Here is a 26,482-nt window from a genome sequence, read left to right as displayed (position 1 = left end):
TAATAGAACTGACCTGAGTGCATATCTCCACTAGCTGTCGGTAAGCAGTAGAGCTATGGGACACCACGCTGCCTATGGCTGAGGTGAGGAAGCTGAGGCAGGTGGAGTTGTTGCGTTCTGATCCCTTCACACCCGACTGTCTGTCCACACAGGTGTGAGCCCTCCCCCCCGCTGCCAGAGTCATCAAACGCACCAGGATGCGAATATCAGCCAGACCCAAGGACTCTAATCCATTGGACTGGCTGCACACTGAGGCACTGGAGAGGGAGATAAAAGAGGACTCTTGAAACCCCACTGATCACGTGGTGAACTACATATCAACAGGGCCACATTCTGTTCAAACACACTGTACCTAGAGGCGGTCTGAGACAGAGCTCTCATCACCATGCTGTAAGCGAGCAGAATCTGGGCTGTGGAGGTGACTCTTCTAAGAGCCTTCAGTCGATCATGAGAGTCCCTCAGTGACACCGCCTGCTGTCCCAGGCTCAGAGAGGTCTTCTGCTCAACAAGGGCATTCCCTGGTGAGGAAAACAAACACATCAAACCACAGTTAATTAATTACAGGACAAATCCCTGATATAGAAAGCTCGCTGACAGCATGAAAACACAATGCTTCATCACTGGGACAAATGGTAGTGTGTGTGCCTGCTATGATAAATGATTGATGAGTCACTATGCTGCAGTTAATTTGACTGTGGATGGATGCTGCCAACAAGCACAGAGGGAGTGTGGGTGTGTGTTACAACAAGTTGGCAAAATGGTTCATTAGAGATGTAGTGAAAGACAAATGAACTGCATCAGGAACCAAAGGGACTGAGTCAATGTGACCTCATGTTCTGTTTGTGATCAGAAATGTAATATTCAGAGATGAGCAGGAATTTTGTATCATAGTCATGGGTGGCTGGTTTGGTGTCACTCTGTGGAGTCATAATATATCTGCAGAGAGAATGACTAGAAAAAACTAAAAGCCCCTTCCCTGTCATTTACCTAGGATGTGTCAGCTCCTTTGCAGCTGCACTGGGTCAAGTGGATATAAATTAAAGTTGAATAAAGTTTAAAAGAAAATACATTTATAGAAAACATTTAATTAACGGACCATAATACCCGGATGTGAATATGTTACCCATTTGATGTGACTGTGTATGTAGCAAGTGTGTTTTATCATAGGTGATGGATTGAGAATCATATGTCAACGGCTGCGGGCGGATCCGGATTTGACGTGGAGAGAATAGTGGCTAAAGGTTTGGGTCTGGAACAGAGCTTTGAAAAGCTCGACCTGTGCAGGACTCTGTACTCCGTACCTTTGGGAGCTTGTGCTCTTGCTGGGTCAGCAGTGCTGTAAACCCGAGCTCCAAGTGGATCTGGTTCAGTGAAGGTTATGACGTCTGGCACCAGCTTCTTCTCAGTCAGCCCCAGGGGTCTCAGCAGGAGCCCAAAGTCCTCCAGTCCAGTCAGCTTCTCTGTGTCACACTCGTCTTGGTGGCTCATTTCCCAATCATCTGTGCAAACAGAAGTGCAATTCATATAATAAACAAATGCATTTAATGAAAACCAAATGACTTATCCTGTTTTCAAGTGAAAACGAAATGTCTTACCATCTGAGGTGCTGTCTAGCTGGCCAATCAGATCAGATGTCAGACCTTTAATCCTAAAAACAAAAGGAGGAAAAAACAATGTCAAGTAAAATGGCATGAAGCAGAGCACATACTTCCACCAAGGCACAATATTAGGCCTATGAAACCACATTTAAATTACCTAGATCCAGGTTTTATTTGGATCTGCACCAAATTTCATACACTCATAAATATCAGTCTGTTTTTTTTCATCAAGATTCATCTATTATTTATTTTTTTAAATCAATGAAAATATGGAACTACGCTCTATCTCACTATGTTTAAGACAGTGAAAAACATCCCTCGATTCCCCCTGATCTGCACCAAAATGTTATAGTTTCTTCCTTATGTTATGCACCAACCCTCCCAAAATGTCATGGAAAAGGGTAAAGTAGTTTCTGCATAATTCTGCTATATAATAAACAAACAAATACATAACCTACATGGTGTAGGTATTAATAGGCTGTGAAGTTATTTCGCCATTTTTGTGAGATTAAGAAACAGGCAAGAGGCACCATGATAGGTTTCTTTGCAATTTGTGGTGCATGCATTCATTTCCTGCAAACATAATTTCACATACATCTGCTTCACCTTTCATATTTTGAAGCTGTGTCACTCAGGTTTGCAGCCAGATACTTTTCCCTGCAGGAGCTGCACAGGAGGTAGAATGGAAAGTTTGAGCCGCACTCCCCCTTGAACCAGACGTCCACGTAGGCCCCGGTGCTGTCGTAGCCCTTTCGTGCAGCACTCTGCCCACACCCCGGGTGGCGCCGCTTTATGTGATTGTTGAACTGCAGCGTGAGGGTGTTGCACAACTCGCACTTCACCATCTGGCTGTGTTCTTCTCCGGCCTAAAATTTGGATTATACGGTGAGGGGGATGATCATTTTTCTGGTATACGTGAAAGAAGCGAATAGTGTAAGTATAGTCGAAAAACACATTAAGTCTAAAGTAGCTCTTAAGTTAAGTGCAGTTTTTAGAGACGAATACTATATACTACTGAATGATCATGAAATGAAATACATTTCTAATGTGATGTAAGTTACAAGTTAATCTACAATAATATATAAATATATAATAATTTATTTTGTCACCTCTACTATCTGGAGTGTGTCTCTCTCCAAACTGAAGGTGAGCAGATCCTCATAGGTTTCCTCATGGTACGGGTCGTCCATGTAGCCCAGCTCTGTCTCGTCCTCAGCAGAGAACGGATGAAACTGCACCTGCTCCGGCCACTCGCCCACCGCTGTGTGTTGCTGGTACAGCTGCGGTAGGGTGTTGGGTGATGGCAAGTCTGAAAAGATGTGTTTGTTCGTTTGTTTCAGTAAATGATCGCTTACATTCAATCATGTAATAGAAGCAGGAATATGTTCTGTCCTTTTTACAATTTACTAAGTAGTTTTTCTGACCCGCCCTTCGGAATGACGTCCTCTGAGTTGAGCCTGAGCGACGCCGCCGTGCTGGAGGAGGTCTGTTCCTGGTCAGGTGGACGTCCAAGAAGCTCTCCCTCTCAATCCAGTCCAGCCCTGGCAACAGGCTATAAACCAAACAACAAGCAGCCCATGAGCAAACTGATCGTAATTCTTACAATTAAAACGTCAAAATGTCATTCTGAAATCTGTGACCTTTCAGTGGGCTGACTGGTGGAGCGCTCGGGACACTGCACCGTCTCTGGCCCGTCCGAGGACGGGGTCTCGGGAGCGCCCTCGGGTCTCGCTGACTCGGCCGCCAGCTGCTCCTCAGTCAGGGGGTGCTCGAGCATCCAGCTGGCCAACACCTCGATGGTTTGTGAGTCCAAGTCACCAGCTACATCTGGGGGGGGGGGGGGGGGGGGGACCACAGGGAAGTTGAACTGTCAGAGTTCAAAGAAAGGACGGATCATGGAGTGCTGCGTCGTTACTTCATGTTGGACATCGCCACCAGATGGTCACGGTACAGTGTAATTTTAAAGGTCAGACTGGCACATCTGCTCTGATGATACAGTGTGTGACAGTGATATGTGGGTGGGGGGAAATCAGTGATGCTAAAGTGGAGTTGAGTGTAAATGTGAAAATAGTCATACACTTACATGCTCATAATACGTATGTGATCTGTGCCATTCGTCACAAAAAAATATGTAATAGGTTCACTTTTACCATGTAGTGAAATTGCAAAAAGTTGTATTAGAGAAACCTCAATTTATTTTCCTAATGAAAATTGTATGACGATCCAACAAATGACTTTGCTCCAGTAGGTTTTTAAAAGGAAGAAAAGCAGGATACAATTTACTCACGGAATCCCCTTAAAATATGTTTAAAAATAATTAGAAAATATGATTTTGAAATCTTAGTTAATGTCCACCTGAGTAACAGCATTGTATTCATCCTAAAAGTTTGATATGTCCTATCAAAGACACTGCACTTGTCTCCACACATGAACAATATTCTTCTTATTACACAGCTGTAGCACACAGTGAAAAACAGATGTTTTAAAATTAGAAAGCACATGAAGCAAAAACGTTTTATGGCATCAGACACACTCCACAAAGCAGTACCTGCTGCCTCCATGGCCCAGTAGATATGTCTCATAGAGAATCCCATTTCTAGCAACCGACTGGTGACAAACATTTGTGTCCGTTCTGGTGGTTGAGGAGAAAAGGAAAAACAGAAAACAAAAGCAAGCACACGGCTACATTTTTTAAAAGTTTAAGTACATGAAACTGCTGTGGACTTTAGCAGGGAACTAAATAGCTTTTTATTTTATTCATTTTCCTCTATTTGCTCTGTTTTATTAGTCTACTGGAAAAGAAAAACCTCTCCTATCCTATCTACAGTAAACCTTTTCAATTCAGTTCTCTTAAATTAATACTTGCACCTACCAATCAATTAGCTTGCTAATCCTGATGTAGTTTAATGAACTTCCCAGAAATGTTAAAAAATAAAAAAAACATAAGTGACAATGAGAAAACGGTGCCAATCAAGCATGTAAGTGCACAGAATTGTGTCATGCATGCAATGCATAGTTGTATTAATAATTAATGTCTAGTGGCAGAGCAAAACACATGCTGTTTTGAGCAGCAGATTAAGTTGTGACAAGTAGCTGGACATATAAGTTCATGCAAGAGATAGGGTTTCCAGTGAGTTACCGTTGTTTTACTTCTCTCCTGATATTACAAAACCTAAGTCTAGCTTAAGTGTATTCATTTTTCAATTGCATTAATAGCATATTTGTATATGGAGCCAGCATGGGGAAATGTTTGTTGTTGTCTATATACTACTTTACTTTACTTTGACTTCATACAGCTCCTCCAACATTAACGTCTCTAGGTCTGTTCTTACCCAGGCTGCTCCTGGCCTGTGTGCTGCAGGGACCTGGTTCCATGAAGCTAGTCTGCTGCTCTGTGAAGGCGTCACAAGAAGCAGAGCTGGCCAGGCTGAAGCATGGGTGCAGAACGGGGGGAGCACTAACCAGGCCGGTAAGCGTGGGGAACCGAGTTAGTACCATGTGCCTAGAGGGAGCGAACATACAGTATGTACAGTAATAACACAGTGCAGGAGGTATTACATAAACAGTCTGAAAACGATAAGGAGAGGTTTAATTAACCTGATTGAAAAAGCTTAGAAGACAGTTATTCAAGCATGTATTATTGTATTTCAAGTTTTAGCTAAAGCCTGCTAACTCAGAAGGTTTTACAGTATGTGTTTTGAATTGTGGGAGCACTTTGGCTAGGAGCTCTTGTCCAGAGTCGATCCCTGGATGACTCTGATTCTATTTTTCATTTGATTACACAACCCTGAAGCCGTTTATTCACTTCTGGAATGCAGGAGTGACACTGACACTCAGGTCCACTGGCTGGGTTAGGAGAAAAACAAGCAGGCAGAGCTGCAGCTGAGACTGAGGACAGTGCAAGCAGGATCCTCACTCTCTTCTCGTCATACAGATCCTAACTCACCCATTCCCTGGACTTCAGACAAGCTGCCGCTGCCAAAAGATACAGGTCTGTAGCAATCAGTCACATGAGAATGATGACTCCATTTAATGTGTTTGTGTCTATTAATGTGCTGTACCAAGTATTTAGAATTGCACACCTCAAATTCATATTTTTAAATTTTTCTACTCACTGGAGGAGGCTGATGGGGAGGAAAGGGTTGAAATTATCAAGGCCATCCCCCTGCAGGTTTGTTGGCAGAGATGATGCCAAGTCTGTGTTGGAGGACGAGGCAGACGCTCTGTTTGATTGGCCGAAGATGGCGGTGCCCTCCGAACCTGCGCTGTACAAGGACACAGAGCTGGAGGACTTGGAGATGGGCTGAGAGGACAAGATGTGGCCAGACTCTGTAAGAAAAACAGAGTGATGAAGGTTAGGTCATAGACCAATAAGTTATTATTATACTTTTTTTTTAACCTTCATTATGTTACAACAAAGCTGTTTTTAAGTCGGTCAGTGGAAATCATTAAACACAAGTCTTCATAAGTACAATGCAAGTTGTAAGTGTGTCAAGTATGTAGCAAGTAATTTGATTCACATTAAATTCAAGAATGTTTAAATAGCCTTTTTTGAATATCAAGAACAGTTGCAATTAGTTCATGGAGAGAAAATGTATTAGATAATTTGATAGTTCCTGTAGGGTTAATGTCCTTGTATTAAAGGGATAGTTCATGGAAAAATTTAAATGATCCACTTTTTCTCATCATTCCCATGGTTTTGTTTTATTTTAGTTCCTATCGGTAACTTAATCATTCCAATGCGAACACAAAATAATAAATTATTCATGGTGTGTGGCTGAGCAAGAACTCTATGTCACCATCTTGTTTTTAACCTAATTGTTTCTTGTCTTTTCAATTAAAAACATTTGAACTCACAATTTAGGTCCCTAATCGGGATTTTTTTGTGTCTTCAGTCCAAATTTTTAATCTCCAGCTCCCCACCACAGTAGCGTGACAAAAATGAATAGCAGATGAAATCTATAAATGCAGATACCTTTGCGTTCTTTGTCCTCCTGTAGTCTGTTCAGCGCTCCCTTGTAGATCATGACCTGAGCCCTTTCCAGGTCGGACAGAGACACGCTCTGTTTGATGGGACAGGGCCTGACCGCCCACTTCACCATGCTCTGCACCACATACTGCAGCACTGATCTCAGCTCAGCGCTCTCATCCCATTGTTTGCAGCTGCCCTTAGCCTGGTCAGGGTTCAGGCTGGAGAGGGGACTCACTGAGGTGTTGGAGGGGTCATGTTTTGGCAATAGAAGCATATCTGATAGCTTCTCACAGCTAAAAATGACAGTGAGAGATTTGAGAGCTCCAACGAGGAGATATGAGACTCTAACCGCTCTTAGTTCTAGTGCAAAGGCATCCACTTTAGAGGTTTGAGACGTTTGGTGAGGTAGGGGTTGAGATGTTGACTCCTGATGGTCAGCAATCTTTGAGGCATCTTTGTTTGAGGGCGGTGAAATGCAGGGTTCCGTCTCAACCTTCTGATCCTTACACCTTTTCCTGTCGTCCTCTGTAAGCCATCTGATTTCATCTGACACGTTTTCATCCGGACAGCTCTGTGTCTCCGTGTTCTCCTCTGAGTATTTCCGTTTGGCGGGAGGATAGCATCCCAGCCACCCCTGCTCCTCCAGAAGCCCCATCAAATAAATCAGATCCAACAACACTGTCGGCTTGAGACCTCCGAGGCGGCTGACGTCGCAGCAGGACACATCGCAGGGCTCCAGTGAGATGGCCGGGGTGTCGCTGGGTGACCAAGAATTCATGGAGCTTAGTTATTGCGAAGGATGGGTAGAACCCACAGATAGAGCATGGATTGACACCAGGACGGATTCAACAGGGATAAATGGATTTAAGAATGAAGAAGAAGGGGCAAGAAGAAAGTAAGATCAGAGGGGTAAATGGTGAAAATAAAGTAGAATGTTAGACAAATTACAGAGGAGGAAAAATAAACACCAACAGAAAATAATTATACAGAGTAATAATGATGCTGAGTGGACCAAGACAAGAAAAATATAATAATTGTTTAATGGAGGATAATGAGAATCATCTTTTAAGAATCATGCAGTGACATATCATCAAAAGTAAGTGGAGTATGAATGATTTTATTTTTAAAATACCTGACAGAGAGTTCTGCCTCCTCCCACTGGAGCTTGACCAGGGAGCTTCCTTCTTTCAGGACACCCAGCAGAATAGCCCTGCGTCCGCTGGCCTTGTGCAAGCACAGACCTCCAGCCCGCAGGCCGCTGTCCACTCCTCCGATCACAGCCAGTACCGGCCACACTTCAGTGCAAAGAGCAGCCAGTTTGGCCTCTGACAGCGATCGGCCAAAATTTAGCAGCTCCCTTGAGTCGTCACCAGCCAGGCCTTTGTCTCTGTCAGTCTCTTCTTTCTCAAAGCGCGTGGAGCTGAAGCCTGCGGGAGAATGTAAGAGGGAGACAATCAATCAACCACAGAATCGTAGGGCTGTTCATTAACAGTTTAACTCTTAACCTACTTCAAGAACAAAACAGCAGACTGAATTAAATAAGTGTTAACTTGTGTCTGACCCTGACTGTAGCTTCCTAAGTCCTCCTCTTTCAGCAGGAAACCAATGAGCTCCAGGTGGGTGTGGATGTAGTGGTTGATGTGCGAGGCCCACGCGTCGCACTGATGGAGCCGACGGAGGAGCTGCACTGTCGACTCCAGCAGCACCATCGTCCGAGGGCTGCAGAGGGGATCCCCGGGAAGCAGGTTACTGGGCATGCCTCTCATCTGCAGGTCCCGCAGCGCCACCTGAGAGAAATACAGAGGTAAAGTTTTGTTGCAGTAGAATATATTGCAACATGCAAACCCCTTTTCTCACCATTTACAAATGACTTAATAATGGTATTTATTATGTCATTCATTGTATTGACAGCTGACTGTTCTCTACGTGGGTCCTAATATTAATGTGATCCACAGATATTCTTATTCTAACAGTGGCCATGGATGGTGGTTATCAATTATGAAAAAGTTGCCCCTTTTGCATACGTCCAGTATTTCAAATACCTTCTCTCCAGGATTGCTGCTGTAGAACAACACACATGGATACAGTTCAGAGGCAACCACACTTTCAAATGCCAGCTTTGGCTCCTATCAGAAAAAAACAAACGCAAGAGATTGTAGAAACATAAGTAACAGTCATTTAGCACAAAGCTTCAACATGACACCTGAGTATTTGATCAGACCTTGTCATTCTTAGCAAAAGAAATGGTGTGAGCCTCCATGTCCAGGATGCAGGTTATGGTGTCTCCCTGGGTAAAAGAGGGCAGTGTGCGGACTAGTTCCCCACCGTGGTACAGGTTGCCACTGTAAGCCCGATACAGCCACATATCAGTGGTGGTGTGGTGGTTGTGATCTCTGACTGGCCAGCGTGACACGCCCACACATGTGCCCTCATTGCCTCGGTTCTCTTTGGTTATGTAGAACTGAGAAGAGAAGTTAGGTTCACGCCAGGTTATTGGTCATTGCACATTTTTGTGGTAAAATCTCGTCATTAAAGAAGGAAAAAGTCTGATTCCAGTCCTTACTTTCCATATGAAGCAGCCAGAGGTGATGGCAGTGGTTGCCAGGCCGTAACCTTTCCCTCCTGAGCCATGGGAGAGGATGTTCCCACTCTCCAAAGAACAACAGACCAGCTTGTGTGGGTCAAAGGAAAAATCTCCAATGGGAATACATTCATCGTAGCTGCCATGGTTCTGCAAAACATGTGGGGGATAACACTTAGCACACAAGCACTCTATTTCAGCATTGTCCACCAACTGATATTATGTGACATTAACTTCTTCACTGAAACAGAAATTGCTAAATCAAAAAAAAATGGAAAGGGAAAGATTTCAACTGGAATCAATATCAGTCATTTAAAGGGCACATTTTTTATTCTTGTAATAATCTTGGTAACTTGATACTTATTAATTATTATTTGGTCTTATTTTCCTGTCTTCCCTTTTTTCACGACTTTGCCTCCTGCCCCCACCACGGATAACATGCCCATCTGTCTTATCAAGTGTCCGTGCTGTTTTCAGTTTCATTACTGCCAGGACTGCATTTCTCTCACTTTCATTAATTCACTCGTAGTAAAGACTAAGCACTTTCCTTTGTGATATTTCTATTTTGAATTCTGAACACGTCATTGTACAATGTAATGCTCATTTACACCGTGCATTTAGAAATTAAGCTAATTATGTAGCGGAAATTGGTTTCTGTAACTTAAATCAATAATGAATGAGCAAAAGACACTACTTGAGTGAAAAGAGTTGCAGAATCATTTTGTACAACTTCTCATCTAACAAGGTAAACAGACTACAATATGGTATACAGTAGTAAAAGTATATGACATAGTATTATTAAAGTTTATTACCGCTGTGTCTTTTTCCTTCTCCTCATGGTTCCTCTCGGTGAGTGGTTCCTCCCACATACAAACAGATAAGAACTGAAAGAGCTGTTTAACAATCTAGAAGATACAGAAATATAGGAGAATTTAATCAACAATTTATGGACTTTAATATATAAGTTCATGAATCATGAATACATCATTGTCTTCTTCCGTTACACTAACTTAATGATTTCTTTTCAGGAACTTTAATTCAGTCGATTTTTTTAATCAATGCACGCTGCATCGTACCTGTTGAATTTGAACTGGCTCAGAACAAGCAGGTAACAGTCTTTCTAAAACGTGAAAAGCCAGGAGCTTAGTGCGAAGGTTCTGGAAGCAGGGAGATCCTGAAAAGAGAATTACAAGGAACATACGTGAACCGCTCTGCACTGTAAACAATTTCAACACTGTTATAAATTATTATTCTGAAGAGGCTTACCTAAAGGCCACCTGTGCGAAATAATGGCCATGAGTGGATCGACCCATTTGACAAAAGTAGAAAGTCTTTTCATTACTCGTAGTGACAGCACACGCCTCAGAAACACCAAGAAATCTGCAAGCTGAGATTCAACCACTTTGCTGCTTTCCTTTCCTGAAACAATAAACCAACAGGAAAACACAAAGGGGCTATTTCATGGCTACACAAATACAACATCTGTTTTTTTAAAAGCGATCAATTCAACTGTGCTCTTTCATTACATTGCATCAATATAGCTAAATTTGCCATACCAACTAGATTTGCAGTCTTGCTACTGGAGTCGGGATCTGTTCTCTCAGCTGCTCCTCTCTCCGCTGTCTGCTGTTGGTGGAAAGCGTGAATGACATTTTGGAGCTGCTCACACATCACTTCCATTAGAGCTTGGGACACGTCGAGAGGCAGAGAATCCTCACAGGAGCTGAAAATGGGACAGCTTAGTAGGCAGATCGAAGCACATTATTCAGTGAATTAAATAGCAGAAGAAGTCGTACACACTTCTTTACAGCCAATCAATGCTTCCACGTTCTCTCACCTGGCAGCTACAGTCAGTATCTGAAGCAGGCGCGTACAAGCTAGTCTGACAGAGCCGTTCATTAACATGGATCCAGATGCAGAGGCTGCAAACCAGCTCTGGTTCATCAGTGCACAGCTGTTGTTGGTCAACACAGACAAGACATCCAAGATGCCACATTTGATGACCAGCACCAGGTCCACTGGCTGGTAGCAGAAATTCAGTGCAAACATTGTGGCCAGGAGAAGGTGCTGAGAGGAACCTGAGTACATCAGAGAAAATATGGCAAAGACAAATGTAAACTGCACCAAATAATAGCCAGGGAGAGGTTCAATGATGTTGAAATGAAACATGAACATGTTAAACTGATGCAAAACAATAGAGCAAACAAACCTGTGTGTTCTCTTTCAAACAGGACTCTCTGTCTGAGGACATGCACCACCTGCTGGAAGAAGGTGTGGGCTGCAGACTGCAGCTCTCTTTGCGTGTCAATACAAGCTGAACGTGTACCGGACTGGATTGAGATAAGAGGTATGGGTAATTAATACAACTACACAGTAATACAATATAAATGTATATATTCAATAAAATGACAGTGTCTCCCCTCTCTCCATCTAGCTGGATTAAACAATCATTCCTTCTTTATTTCCATCTTTACTAATCAAGCAACGGAGAGCACGATTTCTTCACGTACCATGTAATGCTGTGTCTCATAATAAGCTCCTGAGGGAGAGCCAATGATTTGCGTCCCCAAAGCAAAGCATCCAGAGAGGAACTGAAGCTGCACGGACTGCAGCAATGCAGGAAACTGAAGGGCGACTGTGCAGCCACTGCTCTTTTCCTCCATCTTGGACAGGAAGGACGACATCTGACACAAGGCCTCCAGGCGCATCTGATCATAACAAAAACAAGCTGGTAGTTATTTAGGCCCTTATGTGGCCGATGACATTTCATTTTGTTAAGATAAAGAAAACAATAGGTAAACAATTAGCTGGAGGTGTTGAGGTCTAATTTCTCGGTAACAATCTCGTTTTTCTTTTTTGCAATTTCACATTAAATAAAAATCTATTCACCTCAGCCCTCTGTTGCTGCTGCAGTATAGCGAACGAAATAGCCTTCGGATCAGCCTGACTACACGTCTGTCCACTCGGCAGTGTTGGCGAGGAGGATGAAAAGTGGATCAGGCTTCCACAGGCAAAGTGGAACACCTGGTTAAGAATCGGTAAAGTGTTGTTGCCACAGTGGGACATGGTGGCGGTCGGACTGATGCACTGTCGCAGGCGATCCCAGGCGTCTTTCATGATGTCCAGAGAACACAGAGGTGATCCTGAAGCAGACACAGCAAAGGGAAAAGAGGGTTGATCATTCAGTGTTAACTTTGGTCTGAAATAAAAAACCTGGTTGTAATTTCTCTAAAAATGAAAGAAAAACAAATGTGAACAAGTTCGGCTCAGAGCAGGAAGTTTCCAATGAAACAGTCCAATCCAAAATGTTTCTTAATAACAAACAATGATAAAACGTTATTGCACAGAACTAGTGACATTAATTTGACTGGAAAATATAATAATTATGCCAAGCTAAGCAGAGCAGCTACTGGCTGCAGTCTTATGTTTAGCAGACAGACATGAGAGTGTCACTGATATATTCATATAGGAAAATAATCACATCATACAGGACTGAAGGGTATGTCATTTCAAAATAAAGGCATTCATTGTCTATTGTAGGATTAACCTGTTACACTTACCCATTTTATTCTTCGATGGTCCCGAGGAGATTTTGGATTGGTCAGACTAAAAGCGACAAAGAAAGCATATTAGCACAGAAATGGGGTGTAGGTCCACATTTTGTTACTGACCAAGACTAACCTGTTTTCTGCCATCAACAGTCATTGAAAAGGATTCTGTTGATGATTTCCTGAAAGTGGGAAGGTGCGAACACTTAGTTGAAGAACAGCTCACAACCCAAAAAAACAGCTCTAAAATAAACCTAATAAACAAACACACACTGCTTGGCACAAACTCTACCTCGCTCCAGTAGCCAGACTGTTCTCCCGTTCGCCAGGCTCCACCCAAGCAGGCCGCACCCCCAGCAGGAGGAAAAGACAGCGGGACACCACCAGATGGCAGGCGGCGTGGAAAGACAAGCTCTCCTCAGAATCCCCCTGCTTCTCCCACTGCGTTTGGGCTTCCGGCCCTCTGTCCGGACTGACGGGGCTTTCCATGCTGCCGGGGAGGGTGGAGGTGCCGAAGGACTCGTACACCGTCACGTTCTGCTGTACTTGCATGGCCTCCCGGGTGGCCATGAATGATTCTAGGACTTCTGCAGAGACATGAAAAAGACACTTGAGACACAGCACGGGGGTTGTGATGATGACTTCGGTGCTCGTGGCAAACAAAAGGTTCTGATTGGGTCTGCCTACAAACTTTAAAATACAAAGAAAAAGTGGACTGAACATTTCTGACGTAGGGCAGAAATAGATATATGCATTTCTAACCTGACAGGTACGTACGGCTATTGCCAAATGCATCCTCCTCTGCAACCTCCTCCTGGTTGTGGTTGGCTGTGGGAGGTGAAGTCACCTGCACCTCCTGGCTACAGTGACCTCCTGACGGCTGCACATGATCCTTTCCCACTTGCTCTACTGATGGTACTGCCTCTTGCCTGTCTGCATCAGGACTTTGGGGCGATTGAGCAGTCTGCAATTCAAGAGAGCAAAAGCATAGGCATTAAATCTGCTGTATATACACCAGTGTTTTTCTCTTGTGATTGATACATCTACACAGCCATGCATATTTATAAGTTTGTAATTCACTGTAATTTTTCCTATGCTTGTTAAATTACTGGACGACATATATTTAATTGTGACATTAGGCGGAGACATTTGAATAATGGTACCTGTTTGGCAGCAGCCTGCACCTGTGACGTCCTTAGAGAGTTCTTATGTGCCAGCAGAGTGCTTCTGATTTTATAAACTGTTTCATAGACGTCTAAAAGCATCTCGCAGGGCTCGTATCTGTCTCGAGATAAAGGGGGTAAACGGAGTGGATAATAAGCATTGTGTCGCATTGCAATGAAGACGTTACAGTAACATTCAGTCACAGCATTATGTTCTTTAAAAATGACAAACTCTCCTCAACAATAAGTACTGTTGAGTTTCTTTTAGAGTTTCAAAATAAATTAGAAGGTATTTCACTAACTGAAATATTTGTGTCGCTAACCTGTCCTGCGAGCAGGCCTCCCTCTGCAGACCGGTGTGTTTCAGCAGAGCAGCCAGACTGCAGCGACAGACCTTCTGCAGCAAACAGTCGCCTGAAGAGCCTCCGCTCTCCGATTCTGCTCTCACAACAAACAATACAGCTTCATTACAATGAAGTCAAAAGCCGGAAAAAATCGCGACAAAAAAATGTTGTATCATGTAAAGCAATTTATGACAGCAAGTGGGGCAATATTCATAAATTCTCTTTCACGCTCAGCTCAGTTAAACCATTATCACCTGGATATTTACATTGTAAACATTCAAACAGAAAACGTGCAAGGGAAAATACCTTTGCTTAGAGCATACTCCTCCATCTTCCTCCACATTCCACATGCAACTCCTCTGGAGGATCCCAGAGCCAGCTCCAGCAAAGTCCTGGTCTCCTCGTTCAGACACAGCTCGGCAAGCCGGGCGTCGCTGCTGCCCAGGAGCACCACCTCAGTCAGCCACGCCATGTTAGAGTCTACAGGCCAAAGCGTCAGATATAGGATGACAGACGAAGCTAAGCATTTAGGATATAACAGTTTATTTCCGCATTAGCAAAATACAATTATATCTTTAAATAACAGGGTGTCTCTGTGGCCTCCTAGTCTAAGATGTGTAACATGTATAGTAAGATAGGTACAATCTTGCTTGTACCACCCCTCGCTGTATCCTCTATCCTCTAGTAAAACCCAAAAAATGTTTTTAACATTACTAGTCTCCTACTGCCTTTTTTATTTATAAACAAATATTGTACTGAAACTAACAGCTAACAATGTTTTTTTATAGTTTGTATTAGTGATTTAACAGAATGTGGTCACACATTGGGAATGAGACTGCAATCAGTTGGTCTCCATTCGTCAAAACATTAGCACACGTGAACGCAGGAAGGGCAAGCAGTTTGTTTAACTACCCAGCTGTTCGTAGTCCATCTCAAGGCCGTTCCTGAGCAGGACATTTGATAGCCAGAACTCTGACGTTTTCTCCTGGAGCGAGGGCGGCGGGCCCTGCAGCATACCACCAAGGCAACGGCCGACTGCCAGCGACACAGACCGTTCTAGGTCCAACAGCCAACCCCACTTGCACTCCTCCTGTTGCTGCTGTCCCAGGCATTGGTTTCCTTCAATTTTATCTGGAGAGAAGAACCGACGTCATTGGTAAACTCATCTCTATTTTTCCAGGAAGAGGCTTAAATGTAAAATGTGCCATCTATTTTTCAAAATCCACTGACCCAAACAGGTCTTCTGAGGTTCTATCCCCAGTTCTTGTTCTTCCAGCAGCTCTGTCTCTGGCAGCAACCTATTGAAATCATTGAGCTGCTCCAGCAAGGCCAGTAAATGGCTGAGGAGGGGTTGAACTGTGCTCAGCGGGAGCAGCAGCAAGGAGTACATCACCTGGCACAGAATGTTGCCAGCCACTGAGTTGTACAACACCGCTGGGACACAAGATGAGACGAGAAAGAGGGATAAGACTCACTGATAAAAATAACCGAAAAATACAGACTGATAACATAGATATAGAAGCAGCATAGAAGGTTTAAGTATAGATTCTGAAATCCATTTGTTGAATGTGTATATGTGCTTTTCCTGAGATGTCAGTGTTGCTCAACCAAAAAGTTGTATAAGTGCCTTTACACAGATCCTTTAATAACAAAAAGTTAAAAGAAAATCCCTTCTCGCACGTTTTCTAATAATATTTTGTGAAAAAAATAAAGGTAAACACTGAAAAAACTAAAGTAAATATGTAGAGTTACAACATTATAATGACATACATGTGTTGACAGCCGTTAGTCTTACTGTTTAGCTTCTTGATGATTGATTTATCCAGGGAACTCTCCTTTAACAGTTTGGTGGATCTCTTGAGGGTCTCAGCAGCACAGGGAAGCAGCAGGTAAAGATGCTCACGAAGCAGCGTTACACTGCTGTCGCTCTGCAGAACAGCAGAATCGGTGTGGACCTAAAAATACAAAATATTAGTATAGAAAATACAAGATGTGTCAGAAAATATATATTGTGTACTGTTTCTAAAAAAAATATTGGGCACAGTTCCTGTCTGTTATTTTTGTAATAATAATAATCTAATGTTCAATTTTTGTATTTTGTATAGCTGTTACTGTAGTGCACCTCAAGGCTGGTATGGATGTAGCAATGGGCGAGCAGGTGTTTGTGCAGTCCAGACAGCAGCTGGTGGAAGTGACAGGGAGGATCAGTTTGTCCATGGCTATCACTAGAAAGCTGCTTGTCACTGTTTTTCTCCAATTCCCCAAATGCCCGCTCCTGTATGAGCACACACAAGAAAAGAAAATACATGTGGGTGAGTGAATAGGAACAACGCTCTATTTTTAGAATGTGCACCAGAATGTACAGGAGTTAAAGGAACAGCAGAGAGGCTGGTGAAACATTGCAACACAAGATGTTCTCTGTTGCATACCGTGTAGAAGCCTATGCTGAGGAGCAGGGTTTTGAGGAGCACCTCTGCTAAGTGCAGAGGGTCATAGGACTCAGCGGAGCTGGAGGAAGAAGGTGGCCGGACTGACACAGCAGGTGTCAGAGGGGGTCCCAGGGCTGTCACCTCCACAAAATTGCTGTAACCCAGTAGAGAGGCTACATGGCTCTGGTCCTGAAGGCTGCTGAGGACCATGTCTAACTGAAGACGCTGGAAAAGAAGAGGAGAGAACTGTATAATATTTGATCATTTAAAGTCTGAGGCTACCGAAAACATTTCTCCGGAGAAGGAACAACGTTTTTACAGCATCACAATTTCACAACATTCAAGCAGTCTCCACACATTGCCTAGCAACGCTCCAAGTTGTTGGAGTGAGTTTGACTAACACACTGTTTGCCAACTCTGTGTATCAGGATACAAATGAGGGAAGCCAAGCAGCGACAGCCGAATACACGTCCTCGTTTATGGCAGTTTAAATGGTTGAATTGTGTCCTGCATTTATAATAATATCCTCTATATAGAAGACATCTATGACAAAATACATATAAATCAGATTCGGTTAAAACAGTTGTTAAAATAGAATGAAGGACCTTGACGTACCTGGCCTTTGGAGAGGACATTCAAGCTCTGAGGGCCCTGAGGAAGGAGGGAGAGCAGCAGTTCTGTTCTTTCCCTCAGCGGAGGCAACAGCAGAGAAGCACCAATAGACAACGTGTTTAAAACTGCCTGAGGGTGGAAAGGAATATCAGCACAATATGAAAAAACACATGAGTATTTACTGCACAAAATAAATAGGATCTGACACCTTTACTCACACTTTAAGTTTGACCAAATGGGTTTTACTCCAAAATTCGATACATACAACTCCTCCCATTCCTTTTGTTATATGTGGCCATAAATGTATCATTGAAATCACAGCCTTTTTGCTTACCTGTTGTATGGAGTCTGGCATATTGGTGTCTATGAGCCTGAAGAGCAGGTTTCTGAGAGGTCGGCTCTGAGCCCCCAAAACCATGGCCCCAGTGCCCCCAGCATGAGCCAAAGACAAGTGGATGGAAAGCAGCTTCATGCACAGCAAAAGAAACTGATGGTGGTCCCTGAGGAAGAGATGCAGAGAGCAGTGTGGCTTCAGTGGAGTACACATGTCCTGGTGAGGGTGATTTCACATAACAAAGATTTATAGACAAAATTCAAAACAACCTCGAGGTAACTGGTGAGATTATCATAGCTGACTGTAATTATAATGTTATGTCATACCTTTTAGATAAGAATGGAGCAGGGGGGGTGTCGTCCCCGATGCCATCACAGTAACTTTCTAAGAAGTTGCGTAGGTAAGCGAATGTACTCTCTTCCAGGTCGACACAAAAGGGCCTGTGCCATGCCACCAGTTGCCTGGAAAAAAGACCAAGTCAGTTAAAAAAAAGCTGTGCCAGCACAAATGTGAACCTTAAATTTGAAAAGGGTGTGAGACAAGTTTAAAGTTCAGTAAAACATTGACCTCTCATTGGAGCATTACAGCACAGAGATGCCACAGAGAGGGTATTCTTTGAGTTGAGATTTTACCTGTCAGTTGGAACTGCGGTCCAGGCCAGGCTGTGAGAAGTGCCTGCAGTGATTTGCTGGATGGACACGCCCTCTAGACCAAGTACTTTCTTAGGTTTGGTGATAGGTGTAGAAGTGTGGCCTTGCCCACACTGGCCCATGGTGTTGTTCCCCCAGGCATACACTTCATTCTCTGATGGAAGAAGAACAGGACATCTGTCAATTGGAGTTGATCTGCACTTTTAATACCACAAAATTAGGATTAAAGGCCCAAAGCATTTTTCTGTTAGTGGTGAGTGACAAACAAAGCAAAAGAAGAGGAGAAAAAAATTTAAATTAAGGAACAGTTGACATAAATATTTAACACATAATATATATTCCTGTGGCCCTGCTAAGCTCAATCAGTCCTCAAGTTCCTCCTTTATCTGAGCTTCAAGATGGCAGTGAGGTTAAAAGATGATTTAAAACAGCATTTCCGAGCGCAGGGAGTTCTGGGTTCTTCGTCTCAAAATGGTATGAAGCGGGTGGAATGTGTCACTGAGAATTTTGTTGGATATTCTACAAAGTTACATTTTCTGAAATCTGGAGTCTGTGTGCAGCCTGTATCTTACCATGAGACAGGGCCAGACAGTGGCTGTCTCCACATGAGATATCAATGATCTTGGTGATGCTCAGATCCTCTATGAACCTGGGCCTCAGAGAGGTCGTCTCAGAGGAGCCACACCCTAAACACGAGCCACAGCCCCATGCAAACACCTGAGGAGACACATGAATTTAAAGCAAAGAAAATGCATTATTGGCATCTAGGAATAACCAACACCTTACCAAAATGCATTATTTTTATTTATAGAAGCTTGCCTTCAAAGGGAATATAGAAAGAAGTTATTCAAAGTGGGTTAAACTGCTTTTTGTAAGAGGATTAATTTTATACAAGTAAGGTAAGCAATAGATACACATTTTGGGAATTAAATTGGAAACATCTGTCATGAAGCACAGTAAAAAAAAAATCATCTATGACTCAGAATTCCGGACCTGTCCAGCAGAAGTAAGAGCCAGAGACGATTGGCTGCCAGCACAGACTTTCCTGATGATGAATCCGTGCAGGGCCTCTATGACCTTGGGGCGATACACACGATTGGTGTCTCCATGACCTAGTTTACCTGTAAGGATGACGAATAGCTTTAAAATGAGTTTTGGTTCACAAAAGCTCAAGACATTTCTGTTATGAGACAAAGGTTTCTGCCATGGTACTGTCTGCTTTCACGAGGGGCACAAAAAGCATCCCATTCCCTGATTCAGCTCTTTTGTATATTTTGTACATATACCGTTGTCTCCTCCACCGAACGACCACACGGTGTGTCCATCCTGCGCAACGGCGATGGTGTGGGAGCTGCCACAGGCCACCTGACCTACGCCGCTGATGTCCTTCACCAGTGTGGGCATGTTTCGACTCTGGCTGTCACTGTGGCCTGGTCAGGGAGAGGGTAAGTGGGGAATAAACGATCGATTTCACTTTGACGGTATTGAGCCAAAATGCAATAAGCAACTTGAGAAATGAGGTGCATACCAAGTCTGCCAAAGTCCCCTTCTCCCCACGTATAGAGCTCTCCATCATTAGTCACAGCAGCACTGTGTCTGTAGCCAGCAGACACACAAACTACGACCTGGTAGAGACATCAATTTAAACATGTTAAAAAACAACATATGAATAAATGTAGATTCCATTTCCTAAAACCTCATGCGTTTGCATACTTTGCCAAACAGTGGTCCTTGTATGATTTTGGGGTATTTCTGTGTGGCACTGTTGCCATGGCCCAGTTTCCCATACTCTCCATCTCCCCAGCTGAACACCTGGAAGAAACGTTTTTCAAATTGTTCAAATTCTTAATGAAAAAATTGCTAAATTGTAGCTGTAGGTTAAATTACCGACAAGCAATCAGAAGTTATTTGAGTTTCTTACCTCTCCTTCCACAGTGATGGCCAAAGTGTGACCATCAGAGCCCTTGGAGGACGACACCTTCTTCATGTTCCTATGTGGCTCCAGGACAAGTTTCTTGGGCATGGACTGATTATTCGAGTCCCCCAGACCCAGACGGCCATAGCTGCCTTTTCCACATGCTTTCACAGAGCCATCTGCAGATACTGAGAACGTACAGTACTGACCCGCCTCAATCTAAAAGTAAGGATAATAAAGAATCAGAGGTAATGTGGCAGAACCATATGCAGTGATTCTAATTCTGGCACATAAGATTTACTGTATATTTTAAAATGCATAGACCTTCAGATAATAAAGTTACTGCATGGAAATTACACAAAAAATAACAGAGATATACACTTGATGAGTGTTAGTGCTCTCCTTATGGGCAACCATACCATTTGGGCGTCACTGAAGCCCTGTGTCAGTTTCGGCAGGAGGATCTTCTCCAGGGTTCCCTCTGCCAGCTGATGGCTGCTGTTGCTGCCCCACACGTACACCATCACCATGTCGCTCTCTGTACCAGGAGAAGCTGCATCAGTGCTGCAGGAGCACAGGCAGTAGGACGCCAGGTTACAAATCTGCCAGAGGGAAGGATGGTGGTGTTATTTAAATCAGTTACTGAGAACTGTCAGCATCAGTGACAGTTCTTAACAGTGTCTATAGTTTGTCAGTGCATTCGCGTTACCTCCTCAAAGAGGCAGAGAGCCGCCTGGGAGAGCCGACAAAGTCCATCTGCGTCCTTCATCAGCACCTGAGTATTGACACATTCTCCACGGACACCCTGGAAAAAAAAAATTGTTAAGCCTTCAACATAGTATTTTTGATACAGTATAAGTCAGTTTGTGAGAATACTACACTGGTCCGCATATACACTTGATCAATTTGATTACATTTCTAAACCAGAAAAATGTAGCAGAACAAGAAAAGCCTCATCCCAAAAACTGACATGTCACTTAAAGAGGGGTGAGGTCATGATTGATAAAGTGGCAATAAACCAGCTCTTAGTTGAGATGCTAGTTAATAGAAGAAGCCTCGGGTGTTTTCCCCTTTTTTCTCTCACCATAAACTGAAAGTAAATTGTGGTGCGTTTATTCTTTCAGCTTTATATTTTAGCTTATATGTGAGATATACAGTACATGCAAAGTCTTAAAACCTTAATCATGAGCAGTTATTATTCAGGCCTTTGGCAGTAACCAACCCTGGCTGTCATTTATATAGAAATATTGCAAAGCTGATTAGCCTGCTACAGGATGACTCAATATGCATATAAAGAGGGGACAGGAAGGCCGACTCACACTTAATCCTTATCTGCACATTAATGCACAACTCAAATGAGACTTAAAATAGAGATGACATTTTGTGTCACAGTGTTATGGTATGGAAATGTTGAGCTAAAAACGAATGACTGGACAGAGTAGATGGAATAAGAGTTTAAGAAAATTATATTTAAATCAAAATTAAAATTAAAAACACAACACACAATTGGAATAATGTGTGACATACCGAATATTGCCTCATTTGGAAAAGGGTTTGATGGATGACATCAAAGCCGACACCCGCTGGCTGTTGTGAGCTTAGTGAGGAGGAGGAAGACAGTGTGGAGGTGCATGAGGACATGGAAGCAGCCAGAGCTACCTCCACCCACTCCAGCAGAAACTTCAGAGAGCCTCTTTGCATGGCCAGGCCGAGCAGCAGCTCCAGCGCTAGCCTCCGACCGGTGGGGTCTGCGCCGCCAGTCCCACTGCTCACTGATGTCTTCTTGAGGAAGTCAGCCACCTGTGCCAGACAGTCCAGCCCCACTGATGGGATCTTATTCTCATTGGCCAGAGAGAGCGGAGGCAGCGAAGCGAGCACAGAGGAGGCTGTGGCGAGCACATCATTACAAAGCACCGACTCGGGGTGCACAGAGGCTGCGTATCTCCAGTTCTGCTGCAGTAGTGAGAAGAGAAGACTCAAACCTGTCCTCACACCCATCTCTATCAGAACATCTGTACCTGACTTAATCCTGGATGCTGCCCCAGGCAGGCAAGGCTCTGAGGCCAGCTCAAGCTGCCCACATTCAGCCCCGCTGTCGGTGGACTGCGAGGGCAGCTGCACACGGAATCTGTCATGGTATTTGCTGTGAAGTGCGTAGTAGATCCTCTGAAGAACAACCAGCCTGTGGTGGAGGCCCAAGTTGTAGGAGGTTTGCGTCAGCATGCGGTGAGCCAGCCATCGCTGGCTGTGAAGCAGAGATGACAGGTACTCTTCCTTCTCCGCCGAGGCACTGGACTCGCATTCGAAGTCAGGCAGGCGCGGGCCAACGAGCTCTTGGACAGGCTGGGCCAGAGTCACCACTTCCTTGTTGTGGAGGAGCCTACTGTAGAGCGCAGCAGCTCGGTGCCTCCTGGCCGTCTGGACGCCGTCTTCGGCTGCCCAGGAGCTGTTGAAGTGCTCCTGCCACTTTAGCAACACATGGGTCTGACAAGGCACCATGTCTGTGCATTATCTATTCTGTAATGTACACCTGAATGAAAGAGAGGGAAATGCGATTAGATCAGATTAACTGATGATGCCTGAATTCTGACAAAATAAAGAAATCAGACATTTCTTCCCCACGTTTAATTAATACGCTGAAATGTAAATGGTTTTGTATTTATATAGCGCTTTTCTATTCTTGATGACCACTCAAAGCGCTTTACAGTACAGTTTTACTTTCACCCATTCACACACACATTCATACAGTGCATCTATTCGCAGCACTTTGTTATTCTATGGGGGGCCATTCAGGGTTCAGCATCTTGCCCAAGGACACTTCGGCATGCAGATGGGTCAGACTGGGGATCCAACCACCGACCTTCAGGTTGGAGGACGACCACTCTACCCCTCAGCCACAGCCGCCCAATGAAAATGTCACATTTCTCACCATCGTTGGTTTACAAGCAACATTTTCTGCTCAAATGCCGTTCGTCAAATGCATTTTCCTGCCAAGTGAATTCACTGTGAAGGTGTCCGATTTCTCCCTAGTGTTGGCTCTGTTCCAACATACAGTACATCCAGGCTTTCATGCCATGGTCTCTGTGGGTATCTCTGAAATAGGTCGCCTCACCCTAGGATTACGTCTAACACACTAATGAGAAACCTTTAGTCTCACAGGCACTAACAAGAATCCCTATAAAGACACGTGTTCTGTCTATCTTCATTTTAAAGTATTAGTTAAATACTATGACAAAGAATGAAACCTGCTTTGAGAGATTAGGCACTTGATTGATAATAATTGAATCTTTCCCTTGTTAATTCATTCATACTGTGTGTCTCAGTCAGAAGGCAGTTGCCATAGTCATCGTGTCAATGTTGATCACCTGATGCTCTGACATTAAGATCACCGCGGCTCCACCCGACCCCCCCGGTCTGCCCGCCTGTGTGCATTTTTGTCGGCTTTATAATAATAAATAATTAAAACGCAAATCGGATGTTGGCATAACTGGAAATAAATACAGGTTTAAGTTTTCCCAGCTTCCATCTAAGTTGATCACATGTAGCCCATGAAAACCATGTAATCCGTAGGTCATAGCTTAGTGGGTAATTTCATGGGAAGTTGGCAACACTTTCCCATGACATTAGAGTACATTCACCCAACCAATCCTTAACTATATAAAAAAGTTTATTTGACAACCACTTGATGCGAGAAAAGGAGTTTGAGATTAATATACTTTTTTCAGACTTGATGGAAATCTATGCTTTTAAAACAGATGCATTTCTCTCATGAATTAACATCCCTGTCAAGCAAAGAGTAAACCAAACTAGATATCCCCACACTCTTAGCTCACGGCTGAGACTCCTGCTATTATTAAAACTGATAGAAAAACATGAACCCGTGTGAGTGATAGAATGCTAGTAACGGCCTGCTAAATATGTGAGCACGACACTTTGACTATGGTCCATGGTCATAGAGCCTCAGCTCTCCTGCCTTGCCTGAGGCCTAAGGGGCTATATGGTTTCCACACTGGCCAAAAATAACAGCGAGCATTGATATAGTAATGGGCTCTTCGGTTAGGCAACCCTAAGCAAGCAACCACCAGCAATGTTAGGCACAACAATCACTGATTACACAATGTACGATGTTGTGGCAAAAAAAAAAATAAAATGAACACAGATTGGGCTCATAAGTAGGAGCAGAGGCTAATGATAAAAGCAATACCTTGCATATGTCAGAAACCAATATTCGTGGCTGACATTTCTTATTTATCTTTTTCATTTATTACAAGGAAAATACACAACAGATGATCTATGCTAGATTCAGCTATTTTCCATCTGCAGCACAACTCTACGAGTACACGTGAACATATACCAGCACATTCATTCAATTTTCAACATTCACTGCAGGCAGCTCCATGTATGACCAACGGAAAAGTAGAAGTGAGTGATTTTAGGAGGAGTGTCTGAAAAAACTAGGTCAAATACTATACAAAGCTATGTCAACATGTCTTCTTTTACCGAAAATGTGTCACCGTCCTAGCAAACTGCCGGAACTGTGCTTCTTATCTATGATGCCGAGGAGAAAGAGGAGCTAATCTATTGAGAAAGGCTCTCAGTCTTAATGTCTTGGTTCCAACCCTTAACTGCTCTGTAAATTATTAACACTTCTCCATTCAGTTTTTTTCATTTGTTTGTTTATTTATTTGTCAGCAGGATTGCTTTAAAAGTACCCAGCCAATTTGGACCAAACTTGGTGGAGGGATGGGTCAAGCGTCAGGGAAGAGCCCTCTACATTTTTGCATCTTTACAAAACCAGCCACATTTATGGTGTCAAGATCTATTAGTTTGTACAATTTAGTGCAGATTATCCAACAGCTTTGGTTCTATTATAAGAACCTGACAGATGTGTATGATTGTTTGGCTTCAGTGCAGCTATACACGTTCTAGAATTACTAGAAACCTCTTAATTACTTACCCAATAAAAAATTTATAAAATATAACAGTGAAAAATATCCTAAATGACATCTTGAAATCACTTATTTTCAAACTAACCATCTCAACCTCAAAGATGTCTTAGCACGAAAAATAAACCTTTTTAACTCATATCTCAGCTGATGAAGTAACATAGATACAGCATGATCAAGATTGCATTTTGTCTGCAGGAGAAAAGGCATCAATCTACAAGGAACTACCCTCCACATCAATCTTTTAAACCCGTCCTCTTTCCTTCACACAGAGAGAAGCCAAGACAAATGAGGCTTTACCACCTGAATGTCTCCTGACCACATCCCTTTCAGGCCCTGATGGGAAGAGACCCCTTCCGACATCTAGACTCTCTCTAGTCAGGAAGGATTTGAAAGTCACCCAGGAACCGAGCTGGAGGAAGATTGTGCTGCTGTTGCCAGGACAACCCTCGACACAATAAGTATTTAGCATGCAGGGAAGAAAAACACTGATGATGATGTGAGCTTTGGATCAAAAAGATGAAATCATATTAATTCAACCTAATGTCTGACAGCAGCTTCACGGATGGAGTGGAGCAGCAGTAGTGAAACACTGCATTATGGAAAATGCTAACTGAATTTCCACTGACAGCATAGTTTGATTTATTCATAACAAACTGCGTTGTTGTCTTTGCTCCTTCTCACTCCGAGACGTCTGTCAACATTAACGCAGTGTGTGCTAGCTCAGTGTTATTGTATCGTATTCGCTGTATTCGTTATCTCCGACACGCGCCGCGACGGAATACGTGAGTGCCAAGACGCAGCCTGTCCCCGACGTGTTATTCCCCAACACCGGTAACGTTACCGAGCATCTGCGGCGGTGACAGCTGAGCTAACGCTGGCTGCAGTGTCGAGGGTTGTCCTGCTGTCAAAGAGCCGACCAAGCCCCTCCGTCTGCCCGCTGACAGCTCCCGGCTCGCCGCTGATAGGGGCTCGTTAGCATCGTGCTAACGTGTCAAGCGCCACCGACACACGATGAAAACACAACAGCACACACACATGGGAGAGTTACCGTGATGGTAAACATCCGCCGATAAGAGGTCAGCGCTACCTGTCCCGTCCCGGCGAGGTCTCCCTCGGACGCAAATATCACCTCAACCTTCTTCTCCTCTTTCCTCCTCTTCTTCGCCCGCTCGAGTCACTGCTGGAGGACTACTCTGCCGCCCCCCCGTGTCATGGAGTGAGAACAAGTGTCTTCAGTATTATCATCATTATAACCATCCGCCTCCTCCTCCTCCTCATCATCCTCATGATCATCATCCTCTTCATCCTCATCATTATATCCTCCTCCTCATCATTGTTAGAATCATGTTTATCAACATTATCATCCTCATCCGTATCCTCATAATCA

The 26,482-nt window shown here is 43.6% G+C and overlaps 1 protein-coding gene across 7 annotated transcripts in view; it reads right to left on the bottom strand.

The window, feature by feature from the left end:
* LOC128424715 (probable E3 ubiquitin-protein ligase HERC1) overlaps window positions 1-26,271 on the bottom strand; it is a 38,148-nt gene extending 11,877 nt beyond the window's left edge. Inside the window, exons 1-51 of one of the 7 annotated variants that reach the window (XM_053411063.1) lie at window positions 26,183-26,271; window positions 21,674-22,676; window positions 20,856-20,951; window positions 20,566-20,748; window positions 20,153-20,365; window positions 19,945-20,043; window positions 19,760-19,856; window positions 19,518-19,661; window positions 19,225-19,352; window positions 18,804-18,948; window positions 18,214-18,385; window positions 17,908-18,042; window positions 17,582-17,747; window positions 17,251-17,376; window positions 16,636-16,860; window positions 16,329-16,481; window positions 16,002-16,161; window positions 15,437-15,640; window positions 15,119-15,337; window positions 14,513-14,686; window positions 14,186-14,300; window positions 13,863-13,980; window positions 13,462-13,663; window positions 12,992-13,286; window positions 12,833-12,881; window positions 12,712-12,757; window positions 12,041-12,294; window positions 11,662-11,859; window positions 11,361-11,481; window positions 10,989-11,229; window positions 10,708-10,874; window positions 10,418-10,570; window positions 10,228-10,325; window positions 9,964-10,056; window positions 9,134-9,301; window positions 8,792-9,031; window positions 8,613-8,696; window positions 8,132-8,357; window positions 7,703-7,997; window positions 6,574-7,352; window positions 5,714-5,927; window positions 4,931-5,100; window positions 4,147-4,230; window positions 3,239-3,425; window positions 2,999-3,150; window positions 2,708-2,907; window positions 2,205-2,464; window positions 1,596-1,648; window positions 1,302-1,499; window positions 353-518; window positions 14-257 (exon numbers count right to left, since the gene is read on the bottom strand). In XM_053411063.1, coding sequence (XP_053267038.1) covers window positions 14-257; window positions 353-518; window positions 1,302-1,499; window positions 1,596-1,648; window positions 2,205-2,464; window positions 2,708-2,907; window positions 2,999-3,150; window positions 3,239-3,425; window positions 4,147-4,230; window positions 4,931-5,100; window positions 5,714-5,927; window positions 6,574-7,352; window positions 7,703-7,997; window positions 8,132-8,357; window positions 8,613-8,696; window positions 8,792-9,031; window positions 9,134-9,301; window positions 9,964-10,056; window positions 10,228-10,325; window positions 10,418-10,570; window positions 10,708-10,874; window positions 10,989-11,229; window positions 11,361-11,481; window positions 11,662-11,859; window positions 12,041-12,294; window positions 12,712-12,757; window positions 12,833-12,881; window positions 12,992-13,286; window positions 13,462-13,663; window positions 13,863-13,980; window positions 14,186-14,300; window positions 14,513-14,686; window positions 15,119-15,337; window positions 15,437-15,640; window positions 16,002-16,161; window positions 16,329-16,481; window positions 16,636-16,860; window positions 17,251-17,376; window positions 17,582-17,747; window positions 17,908-18,042; window positions 18,214-18,385; window positions 18,804-18,948; window positions 19,225-19,352; window positions 19,518-19,661; window positions 19,760-19,856; window positions 19,945-20,043; window positions 20,153-20,365; window positions 20,566-20,748; window positions 20,856-20,951; window positions 21,674-22,645 — 9,681 coding nt within the window. In that variant the 5' untranslated portion in view covers window positions 22,646-22,676; window positions 26,183-26,271. Of the gene's footprint in view, window positions 1-13; window positions 258-352; window positions 519-1,301; window positions 1,500-1,595; window positions 1,649-2,204; window positions 2,465-2,707; window positions 2,908-2,998; window positions 3,151-3,238; window positions 3,426-4,146; window positions 4,231-4,930; window positions 5,101-5,544; window positions 5,592-5,713; window positions 5,928-6,573; window positions 7,353-7,702; window positions 7,998-8,131; window positions 8,358-8,612; window positions 8,697-8,791; window positions 9,032-9,133; window positions 9,302-9,963; window positions 10,057-10,227; window positions 10,326-10,417; window positions 10,571-10,707; window positions 10,875-10,988; window positions 11,230-11,360; window positions 11,482-11,661; window positions 11,860-12,040; window positions 12,295-12,711; window positions 12,758-12,832; window positions 12,882-12,991; window positions 13,287-13,461; window positions 13,664-13,862; window positions 13,981-14,185; window positions 14,301-14,512; window positions 14,687-15,118; window positions 15,338-15,436; window positions 15,641-16,001; window positions 16,162-16,328; window positions 16,482-16,635; window positions 16,861-17,250; window positions 17,377-17,581; window positions 17,748-17,907; window positions 18,043-18,213; window positions 18,386-18,803; window positions 18,949-19,224; window positions 19,353-19,517; window positions 19,662-19,759; window positions 19,857-19,944; window positions 20,044-20,152; window positions 20,366-20,565; window positions 20,749-20,855; window positions 20,952-21,673; window positions 22,677-26,143 lie in introns of all 7 variants that reach the window. The other 6 variants (XM_053411067.1, XM_053411068.1, XM_053411062.1 and 3 more) reach the window with 6 other exon arrangements.
* Between the last annotated feature and the right edge of the window lie 211 nt (window positions 26,272-26,482).

This window comes from Pleuronectes platessa, chromosome 19, assembly GCF_947347685.1.
Source record: "Pleuronectes platessa chromosome 19, fPlePla1.1, whole genome shotgun sequence".
NCBI classification, from domain to species: Eukaryota; Metazoa; Chordata; class Actinopteri; order Pleuronectiformes; family Pleuronectidae; genus Pleuronectes; species Pleuronectes platessa.
This window is presented reverse-complemented; position numbering and strand designations above follow the sequence as displayed.